The 26,429-nt window shown below is 36.8% G+C and overlaps 1 protein-coding gene and 1 long non-coding RNA gene across 2 annotated transcripts in view; one reads left to right on the top strand and one right to left on the bottom strand.

Annotated features, from left to right (window-relative positions):
- Positions 1-1,513: 1,513 nt before the first annotated feature.
- LOC148055754 (uncharacterized) lies at positions 1,514-18,540 on the top strand. Its single transcript, XR_015705098.1, has 3 exons — positions 1,514-1,563; positions 11,561-11,603; positions 18,068-18,540. It is a non-coding gene; the product is annotated as an uncharacterized LOC148055754 (long non-coding RNA).
- The window catches only part of CFAP47 (cilia and flagella associated protein 47), a 351,597-nt gene continuing 334,573 nt past the window's right edge, over positions 9,406-26,429 (bottom strand). The window contains exons 63-64 of the mRNA XM_087759023.1: positions 21,161-21,329; positions 9,406-11,755 (exon numbers count right to left, since the gene is read on the bottom strand). Coding sequence (XP_087615149.1) covers positions 11,546-11,755; positions 21,161-21,329 — 379 coding nt within the window. The 3' untranslated portion in view covers positions 9,406-11,545. The remainder of the gene's footprint in view (positions 11,756-21,160; positions 21,330-26,429) is intronic.

Raw genomic sequence — 26,429 nt, 5'->3', positions numbered from 1 at the left:
AGAGGAGAAATTGATGATTAAGGGAGGCATCTGTGACATGAAATCCAATTTCTCTGAAGACAACTGGAGACAGGATCTCAGATCCTCATGCCCTGCTTCAGCTAGGAGCCCCATCCCCAAGGACTCACTCCATATTGCCCTGCCAATGAAACTCTCGTATCTGCTTAGGCCATGTCTTGCTTTCCACTGAGGCTGGCTCATGCAGCTTCTCCATGCTTTACATGGGCTCTTCTCAGCCAGGTGTGCCGTTAGCATGAGCAACCCTTTGCACAGAGTCATGGTAACGTTGCATAGAATAAGTCAAATTTTTTTACAGTTACTTCATAAATGAAGGGTTATAGTTTTTCCCTCTTCTCCCTTGACCTCTAGTTTTAACAGGTCCTATTTTCCCATTTGCAGTCAGGTGCTGGGCAGTCATTTGAGCTCAGCAGCTGCAGCATAGCTTGCACACCTGGCAAATTACTTGATAGTAGCCTGTATTGCCTCATTGTGTTTTATACATGGGAACCACATATAAACAAACCTCTCCTGCCTCCCTGTTTTCAGTAGACCTTGTTTCTCAACCTCTTTAGAAGTCTAGTTTGGTTTTGCTTTCTTTTCTTAATTTAAAGTTACAGTCCTTTCAAAAATGGAAATTGTTCACAGATTGCCACCACAGCATGACTCCAGGAGGGGGAAAGTGGGCAGGGATGTGTTATGTCTCCTTACCCAGGTCTCTTTTCTTTTTGTTGACTTCAGTTTGCAGGTTACTTTTCTAACCGGGCAATTTTATTTAGACATTGGGAAACATATCAAGATCAAGTTTGCCAGCAGAGTTGAACAGCATGGCCCTAAATGTGACCCAGTGCTGTTCCTAGCAGAAAAAATCACTTGCTGGTGTAGCTCAGGACTGTTCTTAAAACAGAATAGGCTGGGCCACCAAAGGTGTTTTGCCAACAAACAAAATGTAGTTATCACTTTTCCAGTAAGTTGAGGCAGTTCTTTGGCATCTTGTTCAACCTTCTAATGAGAACAGGTATGTTAGTAAACATTGCATTAGGCTATTACTTTGGAGATAAAAGGCAAAAGTATTAAGCACTTGTTGGTAGATGAGAGTAAATTAAGGCAAAGTTACAAAGGGTGCCTCTATCGTCTTAGCATCTATAGTTTTCTATCGGATATTCAGGACAATATTTTATAATTGAATTATATGAGGATATGGTGGTATTTACTCTTACGCAACACTGAGAAATTAATCACTCATCAAATCCCACAGAAATCTGGAGTACTGAATTCTGACAAAGTCCGGGTTGTGTGCTCATTCATTCGTTCTTTCTTCCTTCGTTCCTTCCTTCTAGCGTGAAATTTTGCCTGTGATCTGCACCCCCTCAAGCAGAAAGTGCTACAAGATGACTCTAGGCATGCTGACCCCTCTGGCACCCACAGCTGATGATCATCTCCACTAGGCACTTTAATTAGTTGCTAGTGTTATTAACTAGAAGAGCATGTAATTGACAACAGATGTTTTGGGGCTGTTTTTTGGATTGGGGCTCCCAAATTTACAACCTCAGTTGTTTTACCAAGGTAAGGCCAAACTCTTCTTCATCCAGTCACCAGTTCATCAGCACTTGCTTGTATTCTTCCAGCTCAAAGCTGTGGTTGTATGACCTGACACACCTCACCCCCACTCACTTCTGGTTGATTATGCATTAGTTTTGGGAGAGACTGGAAACTATTGGTTAACTGTCTGTTTCCTTCTGTACACCCACATTCATTTTCTTCAAAGCAATGCTTTTGCCTGGGGAACAAGCAAAAGCGATGTGTCAGAGTTAGTGTATTTACATGCTAATGTTTAGATGTATGTAATATTTATGCAGAAGAGAACAGTGAAGGATGGAAGATGGTATTTGTGTTGTTAGCTGTGACTGGCATGTCGTGAGAAAGCTCTGCTGCTTCTTCAGGTCTTATTGAACATCGCAGAGTGGGGACTTCTCATTTTTAACTTATTTAGATGATGATCGTTATCTGCTCACAAGTTCAACACCAGTTATTTCTTTATGTTACCTTCACACTAAGTTAAAAATAGTATTCTCTTGAATGCTCTTGAGCTACTTTTCCTAGACACAGTTATATAGTGTGTCAAGATATGGCCTTGCTAAATTTATCTTTATAGGGGTTTAATTACCTTGTATACTTCCTGGAAAGGAACAAAACACAGTGAAATTTTGTTGGGGAACTAACTTCTTCTTAACCACCTGACTGTCTCTTGTCCATCAAGTGACATTACTAAATCTAAGCTTATCAGATATAGGTCCGTTTGGTTTAAGGGGGGGGAGTATTTCGTTTTTTACTTGCTTCTCTTCAATATTACAAATCCAGTGTTGTTTCTTTTGAGCCAGTAGCTGGTAATGTTATGCTGCTAATGTGCTTTCATTCCTGGGAACCATCTGTTCTTGCACCCGCATCCTTACAGACCCTCCTTGCTGGCCTCCTCCCCTCCAAACAGTCTCTCAATCTATTTTTAGGGAACTATGCCACTGCCATGGTATTACACTGCAGTTTAGGGCTATTCTGTCTTTTCTACTTTACAGCCAGAATTAAAATAGTCCTCCTCTCAAGGTATTGTTCCTTGAGATGGCAATAAGTGTTTTATTTTGTTTCTTTCTATGAGAGATTTGAGCTATGTTTGGTATTTATTTATTTATTTTTATTGTTGGACAATATCTTTGGCTGATTTTCCTTGATGCACCACTGGGATCTGCACTGTTCCTTCCCCCAGTTTCACTATAATTTCTCTTACTTTTTACATTGTGACAGAGATACTGTCATAGTGTTGACAATCGTGGCAGATGTCTGTGACTGGCCCAAGTGTCCCTTAACACCTGCTGATTTTTTCCTCCTGTTTTGAGTTTAAATAATCTTCCATAACCTTGTGAGTTTCCTGTGCCAGCTGTCTTGTCCTACTTTCTTTAAGGTGGAGCTATTCCTGACTTACAAGCTTTCTCTTCCCAAATAATTCCAGTGAGCCCTCTGCATTCATATTTTCCCTCTTTAGGCTGCTTTTAGTTCATTAATTCAGACACTGATAATCTACCTAGCTGATTCTGTCATTAATCCTCTCTGTTAATAATCAAGTTATTTATTTTTTTACATTTGTGAAGTGATAGGAACTGCAGCCAACCATCATTCTAGATGCACTAGATTTTAGGTAAAATCTCCTCCCAAGAGCAACATCACAATTCAGTATCACCTGTCATCAGTAAACTAAATGCAGATTTCCTCTTTGTAATTTATTCCTGTTAATACAAACCTGGGGAAGGGGTGCAGAGATAACTTGCAGCATGCTCTGAAAGTTAAAATAAGGATTATATCAGACCATGGACTGATTATATTTAAAGGCATGGGACCCCCAATGGCAATATCACCCAGCTGTTCCCTCTTATTTACAGCAGCACAGCTCTGGCCTAAACACTGCTACTGATCTTGGCAGCTGTAACACCACAGCACAAGGGGGGGGCGAGGGGGAGGGCACCTCCAGGCAGCTTCATTGCAGCCTTTTGTCCTCTACGCTCCAAAGCAGGAGCACGGATGGGTATCATAATTCCAGACACCTCCTGCCACTGAACTCGAGGAGTTTGACTTCTGTGACCTGCAAATGACCAAACAGCTCTTACAGATGTTACACCCCTAACTAATAATATTTTTAATGACCTAATCTAATGTTTCTGCAACCTATTTGTGTCTCAGTACAGTAACATCATGTCGTCTAGCAATTAATCCCTGATAGGTCAATGATCATAGCCACTGTGTTTAGATACTGTTCTCTAAGGGAAAAGAGGTTTCCTTAGAAATAATTCTATACAATATGATTTCTTTACCATGAAGATTTAATTTTGTAGCTGTGAACTTGCTTGCCTGGGTCTCCCCTTCACAATATCTCTTTTATGTGATTTAGATTCAGGTTCACTAAGAACTGTTTCATAATGGTGAATAACTGGTAGCTGAGAACAGTAAGACTCAGACCTGGGCAAGGTAGCCTTTTTTTTTGGATTGGGTTTTTTGGTTTGGTTTGGTTGTTTATTTGTTTTTTTTTTTAAGATAGCAACCATTAGGGCAGCAATAAGACAATGATAAATGGAATGCAAGTACCAGTTAATGCTAGCCAAGTAGCTGCATGGCTCAGAAAAGCATTTTAAAATCAAAGGCTTTTCATATTTCTTTCATTGCCAGGAGCAATGCAAGACTGTTGAGTCAGTGCTGTCCACGTATTTACCATGTATTCAACCTGCTACCCACATGTATGCTCTGAATTTTGAAGCACACACCTGACACCTACACATTCAGCTTGACTTTCTAAGTGCACAGTTTTGCAAGTATGTATTTATTTTACATTTCAAGGGATAAAAATAATCACTATTTTATTCTTACATTAGATGTATATATGTTAACTCCATAATATACCACAGATTAGAGAGAACTATTCTTAAATGGACATTGTAAGCTGGCAATACCTGTTGGTGACCTAGTATCTTTGGGTATTTGGATATTAAGCAGTCAAAAGTGTTTCAGACTGTTGGCAAGGGTGCCCAATATATTAAATGCTGGATCCCAGGTATCAGCCGTGATACTTATGAGGGAATTGGCTGATGTAATTGCCAAGCCACTCTTCATAATATTTGGAAAGTCATGGCTGTCAGATAAAGTCCCTGGCCACTGGAAAAAGGGAAATATTGCACCCATTTTTAAAAAGAGCAGAAAGGAAGACCCTGGCAACTACATACAGACTTGTCAGCCTCACCTCTGTGCCCGGGAAGATCATGGAACAGATCCTCCTAGAAGCTATGCTAAGGCACATGGAGGATAGGGAGGTGATTTGAGACAGCCAGCACGGCTTCACAAAGGGCAAGTCCTGCCTGACCAACCTAGTGGCCTTCTATGATGGAGTGACTACATCAGTGGACAAGGGAAGCGCTATGGATGTCATCTATCTGGACTTCTGTAAGGCCTTTAGCACGGTCCCCCACAACATCCTTCTCTCTAAATTGGAGAGATATGGATTTGATGGGTGGACTGTTCAGTGGATGAGGAATTGGTTGGATGGTCGCATCCAGAGGGTAGTGGTCAATGGCTCAATATCCAGATGGAGCTCAATGACAAGTCATGTCCCTCAGGGGTCTGTATTGGGACCAGTTTGCAGACAACACTAAGCTGAGCAGTGCAGTTGGTGCCTGAGGGAAGGGATGCCATCCAGAGGGACCTGGACAAACTCGAGAAGTGGGCCCATGTGAACATCATGAGGTTCAACAAGGGCAAGTGCGAGGTTGTGCACATAGGTCCGGGCAACCCCCAGTATCAATACAAGGTGGAGGATGAAGGGATTGAGCAGCCCTGCGGAGAAGGACTTAGGGGTACTGATGGATGAAAAGCTGGACATGAGCTGGCAATGTGTGCTTGCAGTCCAGAAAGCCAACTGTATCCTGGGCTCATCAAAAGAAGCGTGGCCAGAAGGTCAAGGGACGTGATTCTGCCCCTCTGCTCCTCTCTGGTGAGACCCCACCTGGAGTACTGCGTTCAGCTCTGGAGTCTTTAGGACAGGAAAGACATGGACCTGTTGGAGCAGGTCCAGAGGGCTACAAAAACAATCCGAGGAATGATGAGGAATTTCCTCTCCTAAGAGGAAAAGCTGAGAGAGTTGGGGTTTTTCAGTCTGGAGAACAGAAGGCTCTGGGGAGACATTATTGCGGCCTTTCAATTAAAGGGAGCTGATAAGAAAGATGGGGACCGACTTTTTAATAGGGCCTGTTGCAATGGGACAAGGGGTAATGATTTTAAAGTAAAAGAAGGTAGATTTAGACTAGATATAAAGAAGAAATTTTTATGGTGAGGGTGGTGAAACACTGGAACAGGTTGCCCAGAGAGGTGGTAGATGCTCCATCCCTGGAAACATTCAAGGTCAGATTGGATGGGGCTCTGTGCAACCTGATTGAGTTGAAGATGTCCCTGCCCACAGTAGAGGGGGTTGGACTAGATGACACTTAAAAGGTCCCTTCCAACCCAAACCATTCTATGATTCTATGATACTTAAACCTAAACAGTACTAGAAAAATGCACCCTATACTCATAAAAGAATATGGAAGTTTCACACCTCACCCTGAAGTCTGTTTATTAAATTTGGTCATCAGGAATCTTTTTTTCATAGACTAGTTTCTTCAAAATGAAAACCTGTCTTCTGAGGCGCTGGTCTTAGAGAAGCTTGTGATTGGAGTAATGTGTTTCTTATGTTGTCTTTTGAGAATGACAGTTGAAGGTTTTAATTGATTTGCAATGTACATTTTGCACTTCAGTATTATATAAAATAACCAGGACTGAGGTGATGTGGAGTCAGGACGCAGCTACCTTACCACCTTATATTCACAATATCAGGCTTGTAGGCTACAGCAAAGACACCCTGAAAACCTGTTATTATTAATGGAAAAAGTGAGCCTTTGAGTTTTGTACAGATTGGTAAATTGGATCTCATGTGATGAACACCAACACTATTCATTTAATAAGTGGCAGGATTTTACTCTGTTGCCTTACCCTTCTCTATACATCTGATTTTCTTTTGTCACTTAGATTTGTGCCAGACTGATTTGGTGGCATCTGCTGTGTATTCATATGGTGGGATGAGCAGTGAGTTATCAGGTTTTCCACTGACAGAATGTTTTGTTTTGTTTTGTTTTGTTTTTTTTACCGTGACAAACTTGATACTTTGCAGAAAAGAGGTAAATCCTGGAATAAAGAGGAAAAAAAACCCTCAAAGATTCTTCTTGCCCCACGTCTTTCCCTTTATTTCTCTAGCCACTAAGCAGTGCCTTTTGGACAGACTTCTGTGCAGTGACCTTGGCATCCATGTCCTGCCATGACCTCACCACATTGTCATCATGCCATGATCTCAAATTGTAAAATATCTTACTATTGGAAATTTGACACTATCAGTATTACAATAACTGTAGTAAAGTAAACTGCAGAAGAACATGTTTCATGTCAGTGGAAGCAGAAGAGCTAGTAGATGAACTGCATTCCTTTATAGATGAATATTTTATGGATCAGCAGGTTTATTCAGAGTTACTTAAAAAACAGTTAACATTCCATTAGCAACAAACTGTGATCTGTGTCAGCAGTAAAGCACTGTTCAGTCATTTATTTTAGAATGAACAGTCACTGCAGGGAGAAATAAAATTATTACACTTGTCGCAGGAACTAAATAGTAAGGCAAAGCCAGGGATTTTCTTTCTTATTCTAAATATTAAGCCTTCCTCCTAGGAATATTTATTAATATAGAGTGATTTTATTTTTTTTTTCCCATGATGTTTGCTATATGCAGGATGAGTCAGAAGTTTCCATTTCTTCTGATAGTTTGGGTATGGGATCAAAGAGAAAAAAAGTGCATGCTCAGATTTGGCTGCTGCCATGTTATTTTATTCAAGTAGGAACATTGTTGGTTCAGCATTATGTCCTCTGCTAACCTGGCTTCAGTCACAAAGAGCTGTCTTAAAATAATACCTTTCCTTGCAGCTAGCAGTAGAAATGTATATGGCCCCATGCCCCAATGGGATCTTCACCTGATCATGATTACTATCTGTGCTTAAAGCAGTCTTTATCTCTCAATTCTCCTGACTCAGACAAAATCTGCACTGACACAGCAGTTAATGTTAGGCTCTTATTATTCTTGAAGGGAAAGTTTGAAACCTTTTTATAACTAGTGAGATCAGGTATAAAATAGTCTTAGAGTGTCATTGATATCATGGCTAGGCAGACATGAGTAGAACAAGCAATCTTGAAATCTTCTGAGTTATGTGGCAGAAAAACCCACTCCAAGATGAGCTGCTAATGGCAGGCATCCTAAAAAACATTTCCATGTTATCCTTGTGTCATTCTCCTATGTGGTATTGTGCCAAAAAAAGCTCAGCTAAACATCAAACAATTAGAAGTTTGATTGCTTTTGCATTGTTTTGAAGATAGTGCTCTGACTGTACAGTCCTGCAATCCCCTACGGCAGATTGAACCCACTACTGGACATGTCACATAAAAACAGGAGTTCAATAGTTGCAAAAGCTGCATGGTATTTTAGTAATAAATTTAAATGCAGACTCCATTCCCAAAGTAACCAGTTCTATGTTACAGAATAATGATGTTGCTTCATAAGGTTTTAACCCTTTTTTAATTACTCTGAAAGATGAATCATTATAGAGAGACATAAAGAGACAAGGGAGGAAGAAATATAAATAAACAGGTGGTGACTATACTGGTTAGCCAACTAGTATTTCTTGTAAGCCAGTAACAAGCAGATGCACAGCTGACTCGTATATCACATAAGACTGTGATTAAGACATTGGCCTTAAGTGTCAGATTGACTTTGAAAAACCTCTCTTATTTTGTGATTTTGATATTGATATATATCAAAATATATAAGTGGGGTCAGTACAGGTAATTTTAGATCTCTAATCAAAATTAGCAATTAGAAATTAAGAGCTATTATTGACAGTAATAACCAATATCACCCCCATTTCCCTGAGATTCTGCTGTACCTGCACACATTAATGTGAAGGGAGATACTCCTTTTTTCATCCTTTTCAGAAGAAAAGGATCCCAAAGGGTGCTCTAATGTGGAGAAACAAAGTTAATTTTTTTCTCTTCAAGCTTCTGCTAGTTGCTGGTCTGGTGTGGCATGAGGGCATAGAAAACATTGTGAGAACTTCAAAAGCCATAAGCTCAAGGCTGTGCTCATTCTCTCCTATTTCCTTGTAAGAAGATTATGATAATAAATAGAAATTTAGAACAAATTCTAAGCTAAATCACTTGGACTGCTTTTTTTAGACCTGAGACCTAACTGCAACAATTGTGTTTAGACCTGTCTCCAATAGTTAAACTCCTCTGCAGATTACATTTTGAAGGTGAGGGGTGATGGTGAGCAGCTTGCCCACCTGTTCTGAAGCTTGGATTTAATGGTAGGTCCGAAAGCTTTGGAGTGAATTCTCCAAGTTTAAATAACAAAAGCAGCATTTTATAATCTTTTCTCACATCAGTTCTTTCCTTCCATGAGTTGAAACTCCAAGATTTTCAATATGGCTTAGTAATTCTAGTAAAAAGGAGGGAGCAAATAATGAATAAAACTGATCATTCTGGAAACCTTCCAGTGCTGCTGCTTAGAAACTGTTTTTTGAGAGATATGCTTAGAATTAGCCCTTGCATTATAAAGAATACAGTCACATCATTGATGGAAGTGCAAAGCATCAAGCCAGAAAGCAAAAAGGAATTTATTTTTAATAGACAGTTTATATAGTCAATGTAATCCATAAATGCATGCAGATGATATGTAAAATATTGTGGATGTTCTAACCACACAGATACAATGGTATTTATTTAAATCACCTTTGCAAATATGTTCTTAATATTGAAGAAATATTTTTAGTTCTGTTTAAACTCTGTAAGAAAAAAGAAAAATGCAATACATTTTTAATATTGGGTACAAATTCAACTGATGATAGCATATTTTGCATGAGTGACCTTGTACACATTGAAAAACCACTGTAATCTGGTCCAGAAAGCATAGTTTATGCTTCCCTTTTAAGATAGATAATATAATTAAACTGCACCTTTGAAAACACCCCTCTAATATTATCTTATTGCATAATATTTGCCTATGGATTTTTTTAATATTTGAATGTATGGCAGAATTTGAAAATCTACTACACGTAGCAGCAAGTGCAGGCAAGCAAATTATGAAATAAAATTTCTGGAGTGAGCACCATTTAATTGTTATGTGATTCACCTATATGCCACCTGCTAATCCATCTGTGGTAGAATTACAAAGTTTTGAGCATCTTGCAAACAAGTATCATTTTAAATAGGAAAGCAAATCTTAAAAAAGCGAAACAAAGAAAACAAAGCTTTTGCAAAGGAAAGTTATCACTGAAATATTTCCTGAACACCAATAATCAGTTGTGAAGCCATTGCATATTTCTGATCCATAAATTCTGATTTCTTACAGTCAGAGAAACACTTGCTTCATTTACATATGCAGATAGAGCCTTCCTATGAAATCTAGGTGTATTTGTGGTCCCAGTAGCATTTGATATAAATATTGCAAGTTTCTTAATGTCTTTTAGATACATACCAGATATCACTATTGACAATATCTTTCCTGTATTGTGTACTGAATTTGTAAGGCAGATTTTATTCTTGCTTCAGATTACCTGGTTTCTGACCAAAATGGGGCACACTGCATTTAAAAGGAGATATTAAACAGTGCCATTGCTGTTTTATATGTTCCCAACATTATCTGTAATAGCTTCTCTAAAACGTGTGGCATAAACAAAATCCTCAAGCACATTGTGGTAAAATGGTTTTATTGGTGCTCATTTACACTGACCTACATAGGTTGTTTTCAGGCTCCCCATTCCTGAGCAATGATGCTCATTCTGTATTTGTGGCAAGAAAGCACTTAATCTGTGCCAAGCCTTTTTTTTTTTTTTTTGTTTAAGTACCTTCCACCATCAAAATAAAGGCACAAATACAATTTACATTCTATTAGTAAAATCAGGAAAAACAATCTCAATGAAGAAAGAAGGCAGGAGTTACCCATCCAGTGATCTTACAAGGCATAGATCTGATTTTCCACATTACATCAAGAGCAAAGAAAGCCTGAATATTCATCTAAAGTCACCTGTGGATGGGAAGAATGGAAACAGAAGCACAATATGAATGGGACCTCTAGGGATTTTTTTTTTTTAGAAAAAAAAGTAAAATCTGGCTCCATTCCTCACTGACTTTTCATAGCCTTCTGTATTTCAATACTCTAAAGCACTCTCTAAAATTTACTTAACACAAAAATACTGAGGGAGGACATTTTATTTTAATTCCATGTTACATATAATTATCTAAGATTTTGAAGTGCTACAGGATGAATAAATTAGGATTCTTACTTTAAGCAAAGCAAAGACTTCATAAATAATGAAATTTGTCAAAGCAAGAGAATCTGAAAGGCATTCAAACTCTGGACATATGACATGTAAACATTTCAGCTTAGCAAAATACTGCGAACTTTGGGAAAGCATTTTATTGTGAAAGAGATTAGGGATTGGTTTGCTTGCTTGGTTTGCATGGGTATAATATTTTGAACATCACACAGAACGTTCATTAAGGCTTCCTATTAAAGTCTTAGCAAACTAATATCCCTTAGAAAGCAAAGCATTAGTTTGAATTCCCCAATTTTCAAGTATATTTTTTTCTACTCAAACTTTTTTCTCATTACAACTTACTGACATCTGTATGATATACACAAACTGTTAAGTAAGCATCTAAAAATCCCTCATAGAAAAATAAGAGTGTTATTAGAGCTCAGGCACTCTGAATCTTCCATGCATACAATGCATATCAATGCGTCAATACAATCAATGCATATCATATCTGCTTTTAAAAAAAAAATCAAAAAACATATCCTCTTTTTATCTGCAGAATTTATTTGACAAAGGTGTCTACCTCATAACCTCCCCCACAAAAAAATAACTGATCATAACTTTCTCTATTTTGTCCTCAGGACTAAAGGTGCCCCCTTGACTGGTGAGGATACTCCAGTGGTTGTAAGTTTCAGATTTTCACGTAAAAAATTGTGCTGTCGAACTGTGGCTGATCTTATGTTACTGCTAGTAGAAATGACTTTTGCTGGCCTTGTAGGTGGTACAGTCTGTGGAGGTAGTCCATTGATTTCATATGTCCACTGCATTGATTGTGTCTGTAATAATGAACAGAGACATAGAAATAAAAAATAATCGGTGACCAAATACCTTCAAACTTTTTGACAGTGATTTACCATGCTACATTAATTTCAAAATATATTTATCCTTTCCTATGTAAGGTGCTGGAATAATACACAATGAGAATTACGCTCCTGGAACAGAGAAAACACACCTAACATTTTGAATTCAGGACCAGGCATAACAAAGATGAGTAATTTAGCTTCCTAGCTGATCTAAAATTCCTTTTTTTATTTAGTCAACACTATAGCTCTGTATGTTGTTCAAAGGTAATTATTCCATAGTACAATATAAATGTCTCAGGTTTATACTGTAGGATGTAATTACAGCTCTGGTATTGGTAATAATGGCATTATCAAATGGTGGATTTTTTGCATTAAAATAATGAACAAAACTAAGAGAAAAGGACTCTGAATATGCACAAGAGAATTGCAGCTTCATGTTGAAATCTCTAGTTTGAAGAATATTTATGTGAATTGAAAATGACACTTCATTTGCTTTCTGTTTATAACTGGTCTCTAGGAATGGAGCATATGTTTCTATGTCATGTCTTGTAATGCTTGAGTACTTGATTCTTGCTGAATACGTGATTCTTATTCTTACTACACATGCCATCTATTTGTACTTAAGCAGTATTATTCCTATGCATATGAAGGCTATACTGCTGTCTATCTCCCATGTTTTATTTGTGTCCTGAAGCAGAATTCTGGTTGCTAAAACCCATGTGTAACTATCTCAGATCTTTCAGTCATTTTTCTTTCAGAATGTATCAATTTAATTCTTTAAAGCAGGTCTTTATTCCAAGTCTTTAACATTTCCCTGTTGTTACGTCTAGGAAAAGGTCTATTCATGGGTCTTTAGTTTTCTGTTTTCCTTTTCCTTTAAAAAAAACACAAGCAAGCAACAGAAAAATTACAAACCCCAAAGATTTCAAATGATGTGTCATTATGTCCAACTTTGTACTATGCAAAAGAAAGACAAAGCATTTCATGCCCACTTTAGGCATGCACTGTCATCTATTCCTTCGCACTCAGCGGTTGAAAATCCCAGGTTTTATGTTTGGGGCTTTTTTTGCTTCCAAGGCAAAACTTGTAGGGAACACTGAGTAAAAAATATGGCATGATGTAGGTCTATTAAAATATATTCATACAAGTGACAATTTTTTTTTTTGCAGAACATAGAACATAGTGCATATACGTAGTACATATGCACATAGTAGACAGAACACACCAGACTCTATGACTTTGCAGCCTCAGAGCAGTGGAGTCACATTATTCAAGTGATATTTCCAAATTCCCAGGATCTGCCTTTCCACATTTGGCAGAGCCTTGCAATCACACAGCCATGCTGCTTCTGGTTCTAGCGCAGGTTTGTTAGTGCTAGGCTTTTGCATCATACTGCATTGAACTACAGAGACGTGGCTTGTAGGATCACCTTTCTCTCCTGCTCCAAGTCATAAAGATTTATCATTCCAACAACAGTTGTGATTAATGTAATTCATCTCCCATTTAAAACTAACTTAATCCTCAGAACAATCATTTGTAGATATAACCATTACACCTAACACCAGCGTCATTTTTCATCTAAGGAAAAAAAGGTCAGAAAGGCTGCATATACTCTCAAATCAGTCTGGAAATCGGTGCAACAGTCAACCTCAAAGTGCAAGATTCTTTCCCTCAAGCACTTAGTTAACAGTCTGACTTCCAACATGACTGGCTTTGTGGCCCATTTGCTCATTCCAGTTTGAGAAAACTGCTTCTGCTTTTCTGCTGGACGTGTCCGTACACCAAGCAGATTTGGCCTACAGAGAGGAGCAACAGTATCCATACAAATCACGATGAATTTTCACATAGCATAAATGCCATGAACTATCCCCAGAGCACAGTGTGTGTATTTCTCTAGTTATTTATTGCATTCTGTCAATTAATTATGGTCTAGGTAAAGCACTACAAAGGCCATAGGGAAGAGCAGTCAACCTTCTCCATCTTGAACTTTCTCTACAGTCATCCCATACTTAAAACAACACACAGAAGAGAATAGAAAGGATGTTAAAGTGGCTCTCTGACTTTATTAAGTTTTGTTAACTATCAATTTTATATTTGCCACTGAAAAAGTTTGAATCGATGATGTTTACCTTTGTTATCTTTCATATGCTCCTTCCTATTGTTCTAGTTGTTACCCTGTCATTGCTAAAGTACATTTAAGGGATATCATTGCAAGCAGTTTTGCATTCATGTTGCAGCTACTCAATGGAAAGAAGTTCCATTAAACTGTAAACCCTTTGGCACAGGCTTTGTGCTCTGCTATGTACTTATACAGCATTTACACTATTTCACATATAGGCTGCATACACTTACAGCTCTTAAATGTCATCACCATAAGAATCTCTAATTGTGGTGCTTCTTGTTAGACGACTGGTTTTAACTAGTATTTTGGTAACTGAATATATATTTTTCTGTGCTGTTGTTGAAAGAACAGGTGACTTTTTTTTGCTGTGTATTTTTAAAGAAACTTTTTTTAAAACCTTTACTTTAAAATTGGCAGTACTAATTTTACATAGTGTCTACTGAATGAATTGCCTTATTCAAATAAGATTAGTAAGCATAAGATCTTAATAGATATTTCACCATGCATGCATAATTTTTAAACCTTTATCACTATTCTGCTAAAATCAAAATCTAATTTAAATTGAATATTATTCCTGTGTAAAATAGGCAGATTAACTCATCTTTATTCTCAATCTTATTTAATACTGTGAAATGATCTAGTAACTCCACTGCCTGTAAAGATAAAATCCAGCAAAAGCAGGTGTGACATGGACAAACGTCAGTATCTTATGTCCAAAGATGAAGTTGTCATTTCAGAAAAGTAAATCGCTCTCCAAAGTTAGCTAGTTGTTTTATTAATTTCAGTACAAGATGAAATGCTTTATCTTTCTTTAGTATGCCAGATGAACAATTTAGTTTAAAGAAAATTTAACCTCAGGGTCACATTCACTGTGTACAAGTCTCATTGATCACTCCAAGGTCAGAGAAAAGATCTGATAGGTGTTTCAGCCAATGATTTAAACTGTGTATCAATTTACTAAAAAATAATTTCTGTTCATGAAATCCACACATATTGTAACTTTACTGTCTATAGTGATCTTAATTTTTTAAAGTGGGACTTAAACAAAAGTGATGGGCTATGCCACCTCTCAACTTCATTTATCATCAGCATCAAACAATTGATATAGCCTTCTGGGTAGTAATAACCTTTTGCTAATTTTCTGTTTGATATACAAATATCCTAGATTGTATGTTCTGTGAAAAAAAGTTTGCAGCTTGACTTGGTGAAAAAAATCGCCTATTCTGTTGCTGCTGTAGCCTGTGTCAGGTGTGGTTCTGTGGCAGGAGAGATTGCTCTTTCCCTGATGGAAACTCATTGGGTCCAATGTGGAAAATGTTGTGGGCATTATGACATAAACCCTTTAGATAGGATCCATCAAGCTAGAAGGGAAAAAAAAAAAGATCAATAACAACACAAAAACCGACCCTAATTTATCAACTTGAACTATGGTAGTCCATCTATTGTAAATCATGTGCTATCATCCAAGACAGTTGGAGACAGTCACTGTGAAAAAATTGTGCATTTACATACTGATTTACTGAAAGAAAGACTCTTGTTTTAGTTCAGCATTTTCTGCTTAGACAAATGGAAAAGAGTTACTGTAACTGTCAACATAATTTGCATTAGTGCTTTGTTTAGCACTAGAACCACACAGAATTCAGTAATTTTCAAGACAACCTAAAATTCAGTAATTTTCAAGACAGCCTAATATTCAGTAATTCTCAGAAAACCTTAGACACCCCCAAATGTCTATTTTGCTAGAATGTTTAATTTCCAAGGGAAAAATATTAGGTTTTTCAAAAGCTGCTGAAGCCTAAGTATTTTCTTCCGGATAAGGCTGTACAGCTTAACTACAACAACTATTCTAACCAATACGAAAACTGCAGCAAGAGCAAGTCTACCAAGTTCAGAATTCATGCAAGTGCCTCAAAGCTTCTGCTTTGGGTTTCCAGGTCAGACATGTTTCAGCAAAGGAAAAGACAGATCACATTTCAGACTTTTCTGGAGTGGTGAACTGGAGAGAGAAAGAGAGACTTCAAAAGGTCATCTATATATGGCCATATAATTATGATAGAATATTTGACTTACAAGCTGCATTTTCTTGCCTAAGAAGTGGTTCAAAATTTTCCAAATCAGAGGAACTCTTCCTCTTCCTATGCTTAAAGCAGTGCAGTTTATTATATCAAATTTGGAACAATTCTAATACTATCACTGATAGTAACAAAGTCTAAAGATGAAGGTATTGACTCTACTGCAATCTGCTAGAATAGAAATTTAAAAGAGAGTCTCTGTTAAGAAGATATATATCTAATACAAACATCAGTATTTAAGAATCCCAGGCTCCCTGCAATGCATCATCTCACACGCAATTTAAGAAGAAAGACCAGACCACAGTCTGAATGTCCTTGACAGTCTGAGGGAGGATTTCTTGTTGAAATGAATGACTTCCTCTTATCAAAACCTCAAAATTCCTGATGACTATAACCTAATCGAAGTGTGAAGAGAGAGATAATTTGACTCACCTGGTTGGAATAATGGCCATCTGCAGAGCTAAATCTTTCTGAAGAATATTTTGAAGAACACAAAAATGAGATGCATGCTGCCACTTTTTACTAAATATCATAAGTTATTCAGTTAAGCTATTTAACCATCTTGATGGCTGACTGAGTAGTGTTCATGAAGTAATTTATTCAGCAAATACTGGTAGCAGTCACCAAATAATTTATATAAAAGTGTATTTTTTGGTATTCAATCCACTCTTACAGATGGTTCATGACTCATAGGATTAATTTGCAGATTACAGATCATCCATGTGTATTCACTGTAGGCTGGCAGTACTACTGAGTTACATGCTAATTAATTGCCGGAGAAATCTATGTTAGGAGTGCGTTAAATGTTGGGAGCAAGTATCAGGAATTTTAAGGTAAATGGTATTCCAATCATCTTCCAAACAGTGTTAACTCAGGGAAGTCCAAATAAAATTTGCAAGACTTCCAAATAAGTTAAACCCGAGGAAATTACAGATAGTGCATCTAATACTCCCTGACCCTTAATTTATACTGCAGTGGTGACAAGCAAAAAATGACCAATTATGATCAGTGTGTATAGAATGAAATTAAACCAAACCTTTATGCGAACTGTGGAAGGGAAAAGCAAAGGCAAGAAAACTCATGGATCAAGATAAAGACAGCTTAGTAAGTGAAGGAAAGAGTCAAAAATAAACAACAAATACCAACAAAAACCAAGTGATGCAAAGGCAGTCATTCACCGCCTCCCACAAGCAGACCAATGCCCAGCCAGGCTCTGAGCAATTTGTAATGAAGAAGATGGCTAACAATCATTTTCTTAGCTTAGAGGAACATTTCCAGATAAAATTAAAGGTGTCTTAATTGACTTCTGCAGTTCAAATATTAGATATTTCACAGGATTGCGTAGATGTAATACAGTCAATATCAACCATTCCTTCAGGACTGGCAATGGTTTGAATACCTTCATACAACAATGGTTCCCATATTATTATCATCTTTTGGCATTGTGAGAATTATATTCTCAATAAGCAAAGTAACCTTTCTTCTTGCTTGTGAATAAAATATTTTGAGTATTGATTCTGCACTCAAAATCCAGCAATGCTAATGATAAGATGTGCTACATTCACTGCCTGTAATGAACTTTCTGGATCTCTGCTTTTAATCATAAAACTCAGGTCAACATCAACCAGTGGCAAGGGACACAGGTGATGTCTTATTTAATGTGAAGCTATTCCAATTATTCCTGTTAACTTTGTTACATTTCTCCTTGCTCATTCTGTTTAAGAGATACAATTTAGAATAACATTAAACTATGGTAATTAACAAATCTACCAGGAACAATGCAGAACATATTTTCACCAAGCTACTGAATATGTAACAGTACCATCTTTTGTTAAGATATGCAAGTTTGCATAGGCAAGCTTAGAGAAGCCACACCCGGGTACTGTGGCTTGCACGCTGCATCATTTATTTCCAGAACAGCATGACAAATGGTTTTGATATGCTATCTTCCATAGGTTAAGTTAGTGGTTATTCAGTAATAAAGGTGCACAAGCCTGACTTCTGGAGGGCTTGATAATGTTACCTGAAATCTGGTTTACTCTGACATCTATTTTATCATTTAAGATTTATTTTGTGTGCCTTCTGCTTTAGAATATCTCTGAAGTCACCCACGAATTGCAAAGCAATTGCTTGGGTCTCTAGCTGAATTCAGCACAGTGCAAGCAAATTAACTGTAAGCCAACTTGAATACGCCCTTTTCCACGGATTCGCCAGCCTTGTGACTGCTCTGCCTTGTGCCTGACAGTGATTCCTGCCCCAGGAAGCCTTCGCAGAACATCGCCCTGGCCCCAGCTGCACTGTGCCATCCCTAAGCTTTCTCGGTTTTCTCTGCAGTTTTACCACATGTCACAGCCTAGCTCTGAGATGTCAGTGTGGCTGAGGAAGTCCTTTTCTTCCTTGCAGCACTTTGTAGCTTATCTAAGAGGCATGCTCTGTTCACTAATTTATCGTTAGTGGCAATACATTTTTTTTTTCAATTAGAACGGCACTGTTTATGAAAGCTATTATAAATGTGGAAGTTTGATTATGGAATATTACCTATTAAAAATGCTCTTCTTGCACCATGTTACTGTTTCTTATTTGTAGCTTGATTAGATTATGATGTTTTCTTTCACAGCTACAGAAACAAACATGATTATTTTCTTTACCGGCTTTTTATTGTATTTCATTCTTTGATCTACAGAATTTTTTTAAAGTAATTTTCTGTGTTACTTTTACAAAATTAAGATTAACAGCTATTCAAATAAGTGTCTAACTTCAATTGTTTTGATATGTAGTTGAATGAGAACAGAAGTTTTAATGGTGGTTAAAGAACATTTAATTGCTTCAGCAAAGTAATTAAGGTTTTCTGCTATTAATAAAATCTACTGTAAGTATTCATGAATATTAAAGTCTCAAAGAATCCACAAAATATCCCATGAAGTACCTGATTTGTGTGCAGAAAATATAAATGAGGCTACATTATTTCAATTATATATATACATAAATGTTAATAAAATGTACACACTAAATCCTGGTAAAGGCAAATTGTAACCTCTTAATGCTAATTAGCTCCTCAGGATTGGATTCTCAGCAGGGCAACTAAACAAATTTTACAGCAAGAGTGCTGTAGCCCTTTACTACAGCAGCATGAAAAGAGAGGTGACACTGTACAAGAAAAGAAACTTCCTCACTGTTTCTAAAAATAGCCCACAAGCCTCAGCCAATGTATTGGCTAGAAAGGATACGTGCAAGAGAGGTTCTTTAGTGTTCAGTCCAACATTAATTGTATTTCACCACCTCCATTACTATTCCCCAAACAAGAGTGATTTAATCCTGGTTTTGCCATCTAACTAAATCTGTTTCCCCCAGGCCACTAATGAAAATTATTGCAACTAATACGAAAGGCAGACATGAGTATCTGGTATTCTCAACATGCTACCAAGTCTTATTTCAGGTCAATGTTGAGAGCGCAGCAGCAAAATTACACACAGTCGCAGCTGCTTTGGCTTATGTTAGAACTACAGGAATGAAAGCTTGTGTGGAGAGGAAAGGGGGAAGTCCAGTGTACACAACAGGACTAGCACTAAGAACAAAGAGAACACAAGCCCCATCAAAACATTACTGAAACAACTTTATACTTCAGTTAGAGTGAGAATGTTAGAAATATCTCTAATATACTATGATGGTATAATATTGGTCCAAATTGCACCTACAAGCATTAAGAGTTGTCAATGTATTTTCGAACATACAAGAATAGATAGGACAAGATGTGATCTGATATGTACATGTAATATGTATGAGTGACTTCCTACACCCACACACAGTACCAAAGGTGGAGATGTCTGCCTAGATCATAACTGGAGACTCTAGGTATGAGTTGATGTAGGTTAAAAATGCCATTACTCAAAGCCCATCTGTACTGATAGATTCCTAAAAGGAAATTTTCAATTACTGATTGAGTTCTTAGAAAGCTAATAATCTTTGACCATCATGTTTATCCCATTCCAGACAAATTCATTATTTTAAAGCTCTTTGTTATTGATGGAAGTTAAGCCAAAGACAAACATGGCTAGCACATTTACATGTGTCATGCCTAAAACCAGGAAGTTCAGTTCCAGAACTACATTAGAAGTTTCTGAGCTCTGTAGATGTGTGATATAGCATTATGTAAATATAAAAGAACGCAGAATAAATTCAGCTAGTTATTTTCCTTTTTAAATGAAAAAGCGATAAGCATCACTGCTGTTTATGTAAAAAGACTAAATTAATCAAATGCCTAATATGGTTAAAGAAAACAAGCAGGAGGGATTAAAGGGCCTTCTTGTTTTTCCAGGATTTGAATTTCTTATTCACTGTTGCACAAGTTGTCACTCAGAGAGATAAAACATGATAGTTATTTGCTATGCATCTTTTCATCAACTTTATTTTGACCATCTTATTTTTTAAATCAATATTGCTGTTTCACTCTAATATAGTAGCCTGAAAACATTGCCAGCATGCAGTGAATAGATTTAAAGTGCAAACCATGATTTGTAGATAGTCTGGGGTGTTTGCTGCTACTGTATGTTTTCCACAGTTTTCTTTTAAAGAATGACTTAAAAATTAATTCCTGCAGTAATAGGAACATTTTTACTACTGAAGGAATAAATGTCTTCAAATGTTTCCTGACCTTCAGACTCACAGAAGCTACTTGGCTACAAATTCTTTTTGTTTATTTTGAAGCTTGTTTTAAAAAAGTTATTCCTGGCTTCCTGTTCTGAAATTCTGTCTTCTACAGTTTAGTATTTAGCTTCTAGTGCCTTTGATCCTAGGGGGTATAATACATGGAAAATCAATAACCTAGGTCTCACATATTCAATTACTCATATATTCTCCACCAGTTCTTAACAAGATTATTTTGATTCTCTGTGAAAAGTCATTCTGTCATGTTGTCTATGGAGTTGGGGCAAATATATCAAGATAAGTATATGTCTCTGGTGATGATGGCAAAGGGATAACATAGAAATTAAAGTATAATATGTTTTTCCAGCTTGTCATAATTTAATTTTCAAAATTTAGTTTTATTCTTGTCCATAGTGAAGAGTAGTAAAATAATCACAGTGCATGCATTTGTGTGTTTCAATGCCACTTTTTTGTATAGGATTTCTTTTTTTCCTTCCACTCCTGAAGGTGTATTTGTGTATTGCATTCAGGAAGGCTTACCTGAATTACAAGTGTTGCTGTATGCTTCTTGCCATACATCCTTGGCTTGAATCCAACCATTATATGGGTTCCCACAGTGCCTGCTGGAAGAAGTTCTCCAGCTTGCGGCAGCACAAGGAAGTCAGGATCGCTGCCCGCCAGGAAGTGTGCAGTGAATGGCTCTGGGTTCCTACAGAAAAGCACAGGACATTATTGTGCCTTTTACGGTATCTTAATACAATTTATCTACAATCTAACACTTAGGCCACCATATGGCATGACTCAGGAAACTTGGCAGCCCATGGAATGCATGTAGAATATTAATAGCATTCTTACAGAAGAAATATTCTGTAGTAATTATTTACATTTATTTATAAATATTTATAATCTTTATATATAGGGACCTGCATACTGGTCTTCCATTTCAAACATACTTACATGCTATTATAAATAGTATGATAACTACAGAATAATGATAGCATTTGCCACTAGAAAGAGAAGAATCATCTGGCCTGTAAAGATATAATAATAGTGATAGAAATAAATTCCATGTTAGTGTGAAAATCCACTTTTCCTATCTCTAATCAAATAAAACTGAGAACCCACCCATTTTATTAAGTTTTATGACTAGAACTGAATTTGCAATCTGATGGAGCGTTACCAGATTGGGAGGGAGTTCTGGAAGCCTTGAAATGAACTTATGGAAAAATAACAGTTTTCTATCACTGTTTTCCACATTTTTCATATCCCATAAACTAAACACTTTAAGATATTGCACTAATAATAATAATTAGGTTCCTCTGTCAATATTATTGTATATCTCTTATCTCAAAGAATTTTTGTCACAGGTACTGCAGATCTTGTCTAATTGCTAGTTTCATGGAAGTAGTGTTGCAACCAAAGAAAATGTCTTATTCCTGGTAAATACAGTGGCTGAGGACTACAAAACAATCTTAGGCCAATCCCAAACTGAAGCCTGTCTGTCACAGGTCCTCAGGGACTCCTTGACATAAACTTTCTCAGCATGAAAAGAATATATATTTTTGTATTTTCCAGTCAGGCATTCTCCTTTTAGTCTTTATATGTGTTGCTGAGGACAACTCTATCACTATCTGGACAGAAAGAGAAAACAAGAAATCGAAACTAGAAATACAAGAGCATCGTCAAAAAATAATCCACAACACCATGCCACAGTACAGCAGGACAAGTATCATGCATGCTTAAAGGGAACACATTTTTAGTCGATAAAACTTGAAGAATGAAAAACTGACAGCATCTCAAAGAAAAGCTGTTCAAATCTGTTTATTCATGGATTGTCACACCAGAAATAACACTGTTTTTCAAAGAAAATACTCACAAAGAAGTTAAATTTAATATTTTATGACAATTCATATCTCTACGGAAATGTCCCACGTTTCCTGCCCAAGTGCTATTCAGTGGGTGGTATGCTGGGTGTATGCTGTCTTATTTAAAAATAGCTCTCCTTTGGAATATGTTCTCATGGAAGGTTTTCTTAAATTCAAAATACCCTCATGAAAAAAAGTCACACTTTAAGTTTGTAGAAACAAATAGTGCCAGTGCAGAAAACGGAAACCAAAAAGCTTCTGCCTCCTCAAAAAAAAACCAACTTGACATTTAGCAGTGCCATTGGACTTGGGTGCATTAGCACAGTTAGCCTAGCTTTTCCTTTAGGTGGCAGCAAGGTGGGCAAAACTACTGAACGTCTGAAACTACGCTTCAAGTCTTGTGACATGAAACTTATGGTGGCAATCTCTTTTTGTGGTGCCTAAAGTTGTGCAGCTGAGTTTATACGCCTGGGCCATAAGCACTAATCCTGCTACAGCCTGAGTTCCTGTCTATGTGTCATCTAAGCCTGGAGTTTTCACATCTGTGTTTCCCACAAGGACTGTTCAGCTGTGAATGCCTAGAGCATATCTACTACACACAAAAGGCGGGCACAGGATGAAAAAGAAGTGATGCCTCTTAGACTGAGTAGCAGAGTAGAGCACTCACCAAAAACATCTGAGATTAGTATTCAAACTCTGGTTTGGGAAATAGAAACCTGAACACAGGTCTTCACTTCCAATATCATTGCTCTATAGCCTAGATTTAGGAACATTTTAAGACAGTACTTACTTTCTTTATCTCCCATGTTCAGTCTGTTTTCTGGTAAGTAGTTAGGGATGAGAACTCGTAATAAGCACTTTGTGTCTTTGTAAGACATACAAGAGTGTGACTTAGACTACAGATGCAATGATGAAATGCTAAGGGAGATGGGACAGGCTGCATGCACAGGAGACAAGAAAATAAGGCCTTCATTCCTGCAGAAATTGCATCTTTGCAGGGTGTGATGCAACAGTAGAGGTTTTTTTAGTCCTGACAAGGGGACCAGACAGTCACAAAACTGATCTGTAATTGTGCACATAAGATATTTGCCAAATCAGAGAAAAAATCTTATTGCATCAACCTTGTCAGATTTTAATTTTCATAAAGAAAAATGGAGAAAAGCTAATAAAAAGCTTTGAAGAAAATCTGCATGCTTCTTGACAGCATTGGAACAAGGTACTAGAGGACAAGGTACTAGAGGCAGCTATAATTTTTTTCTGTATTGAGTAAAATATATATACATATACACATACATACTTACATATGTATACATATACACATATATACTTACATGAACACGTATAGTCACACCTAAAACCTTCCCCCTTCCCTTTTCCCTTCCCTTCCCTTCCCTCCCCAAAGCCTGGCAGTTTTAAACAAAAGAGTCAAGTCAGTTACTGGATGCAAAATATCCCTCAAAGTAGGAGCTATGTCCAAATAAGGAAAATAGAAATTCTGGCAAATTAAATGTACAGCCATAATATGATAGGCCAGCAGGGATTCTGATGAAGATATGGCTGACAATACAAGAACTACCAATTAAAAACTTACACACAATCAGAAACAGGAACCTTTCACAGTGCCTGCAATGCTGATAAATCATGAATTTTTGTTTTAAAAATATATCTAAAGATGGCCTCTTGAGAAAAAACAAGCAGTGTTTTCACTGATGTTCACATCACTGAGATGATCTGGAATCCTGGCTAGCTCGCTAGCATAAGTAAATTGCTTGTCATTTTCATCTTCTATAGTACAGAGAAAACTGGAGATAAAATTCCCAGGATAGCACCTGAATTTCAGACATTATTGTTTTCAGTGTCTGTATATTTAGTGTATAATTAAAGATTAATAATTGTGTGGTTTAAAATGATTAAAAATTAATTCCTCTTTTTTGATTACTGCTTCAGGTAAAACAGCTCTAGAGTCAATGTTTGGCTTGTCATTTCTCAGCCACGAAGGACAGCTATGAGGCAGTCAGTATTTTTTCAAGAAGGCTTTTTTTTAACTCGAGGATGGCAGATACTAACATACTCGATAAAGTTTAATGATGTGTAGAGTTTTGAAAACACACACGAACCAAGCACAGATGAATTAGTAAATATAAGGGCAGAGGCCATATAAACCAGAGAAAGCAAATGTGTCTTCCCACCTGCATGTTCCATAACTCCTGTCATAATAGTTTGGTATTGCTATCAGACAATATGAACTCTGCCCTTACTCAAATAATGAACAAGAGTAATTATTAATTTGAATTTAAATAATAATTGGACAATGAAATCATGGCAACCACGAAGAGTGGAAATTGAGCTAGCATTTAATAGACATTTATAATTACTCCTTTAATCTTGTTCTTAAGTCGCACTGTTCTTAAATAGCAGTCTGTGCTCGTCAGTGTTCTTGTGTTAGATAATTTTCAAATTAGTAAACTAAAATGTCTTATGTCTTCAATTAAGGAAAATCTTAAAATTTATATTCCCATAGAGATCTCACTGCAAAACTTATAAAATATGAAAATATAAAAATCTGAAATATATAAGTCTTTATTAAATTAAGGCTCAAAATAGCTTTAATGTTTACTCCTCTCTTCCTCAAACTAGTGAAGCAGTAAATTATTCCTGTAGAAATTTCTTCCTTTACAAAACTCAGCATTTTGCAAACTATACATAAAAACCAACACATAGTGCTTTTGATCAAAAGATTTTTTTTTTCAATTAAAAAAAAGAATAACAAAACGTCTTAATCTGTGAAGTGTATAACTGCTTAAGCAAATAAGGGATACGGTTTGAAAATGTTGCAATGTGCTTCCAAAAATAGTTAATTGTAACTACACTTACTTCTTGTAATTTGTAGTTAACATCTGTTGGATGACACAAGAAATTTCAGTTATTACGTATTGAAGTTCTTTAAAGTTATTAACTGTATGCAGTTGTCAAATTCTATAAAATTATTAGTGATAGTTGGCATGATTTAGATAATTTCTTTTCAACAAAGGAAATGGCAATGGAAAAAAAAAAATAGGAAATCCTCATTGTTTATCAAAATTGGTTACGTTTTGTACCAAAACCAACTCTGGTTTATTTGACCACTCTAAATCCTGAACTCTGGACATCAGAAAAGTTTTAACTCAATTGTCACTCTATAGCGTTGGAAAGACTGCTTCAGAATTAAAGGATTTTCAAAAAATATGAAGAAACACTGCATGACAAATGACTGTCAGGGAATGCTTTACCAAATATAACATCACTTTTGTTGTGTACATGTTGTAAAACCAAAGCAGGAGCTAGTGTTTTTATCTTCAAGAGACGTTAAGATGTCTGTCTCATTCCTGTTCTACCCGGGGGTACTATATTTGCAGATTGGTAAACTGACTTTTCCTGCTAAAAATGGTCCAGGTGACATGGCTAGATACAGCTCCTGGCTAACTGTGTGACATGTCAGGTATTGTGTTATTAGAAAGGATGATCATAACTTTTTGGAAGCTCTGCTGCTTGTATACCATTATTGATATTTTCCACTTGTCCGTTCAGGCTCCAAAAAATGGAGCTCAGTCAACATTTGTTCTTTGCAGCTGCCACTATGTGGGAGATGCTAAGATAAAGTATTCTAATTACATCTTTAGATTAATGGTAGAATATTGCAGAACTGGTAACAAAGAGATTGGCATAGGAATCCAGGCCTATAACATGCACAGCGACATGTGAGAGAGGGTGAGGAGAGGGTGCATGTGCTGAGAAATTAATGAATTCATTTTCTTGCAGCATATATAATTCTGGCTTATGGTAATTCTAATGAAATACACAAGTAATTACAGTAAAATAGAAATATTTCTCAAAGTTGTAACTGTAAACTTTTTTTTTGTTTTTCCCTTCACAATTAAGGAGGGTACAGAAAAAAAATGGGTGGC

The sequence above is a fragment of the Nipponia nippon genome, unplaced genomic scaffold, assembly GCF_047370975.1.
Source record: "Nipponia nippon isolate SJK-2023a ecotype South Korea unplaced genomic scaffold, ASM4737097v1 scaffold_2, whole genome shotgun sequence".
Classification (NCBI taxonomy): Eukaryota; Metazoa; Chordata; class Aves; order Pelecaniformes; family Threskiornithidae; genus Nipponia; species Nipponia nippon.
This window is presented reverse-complemented; position numbering and strand designations above follow the sequence as displayed.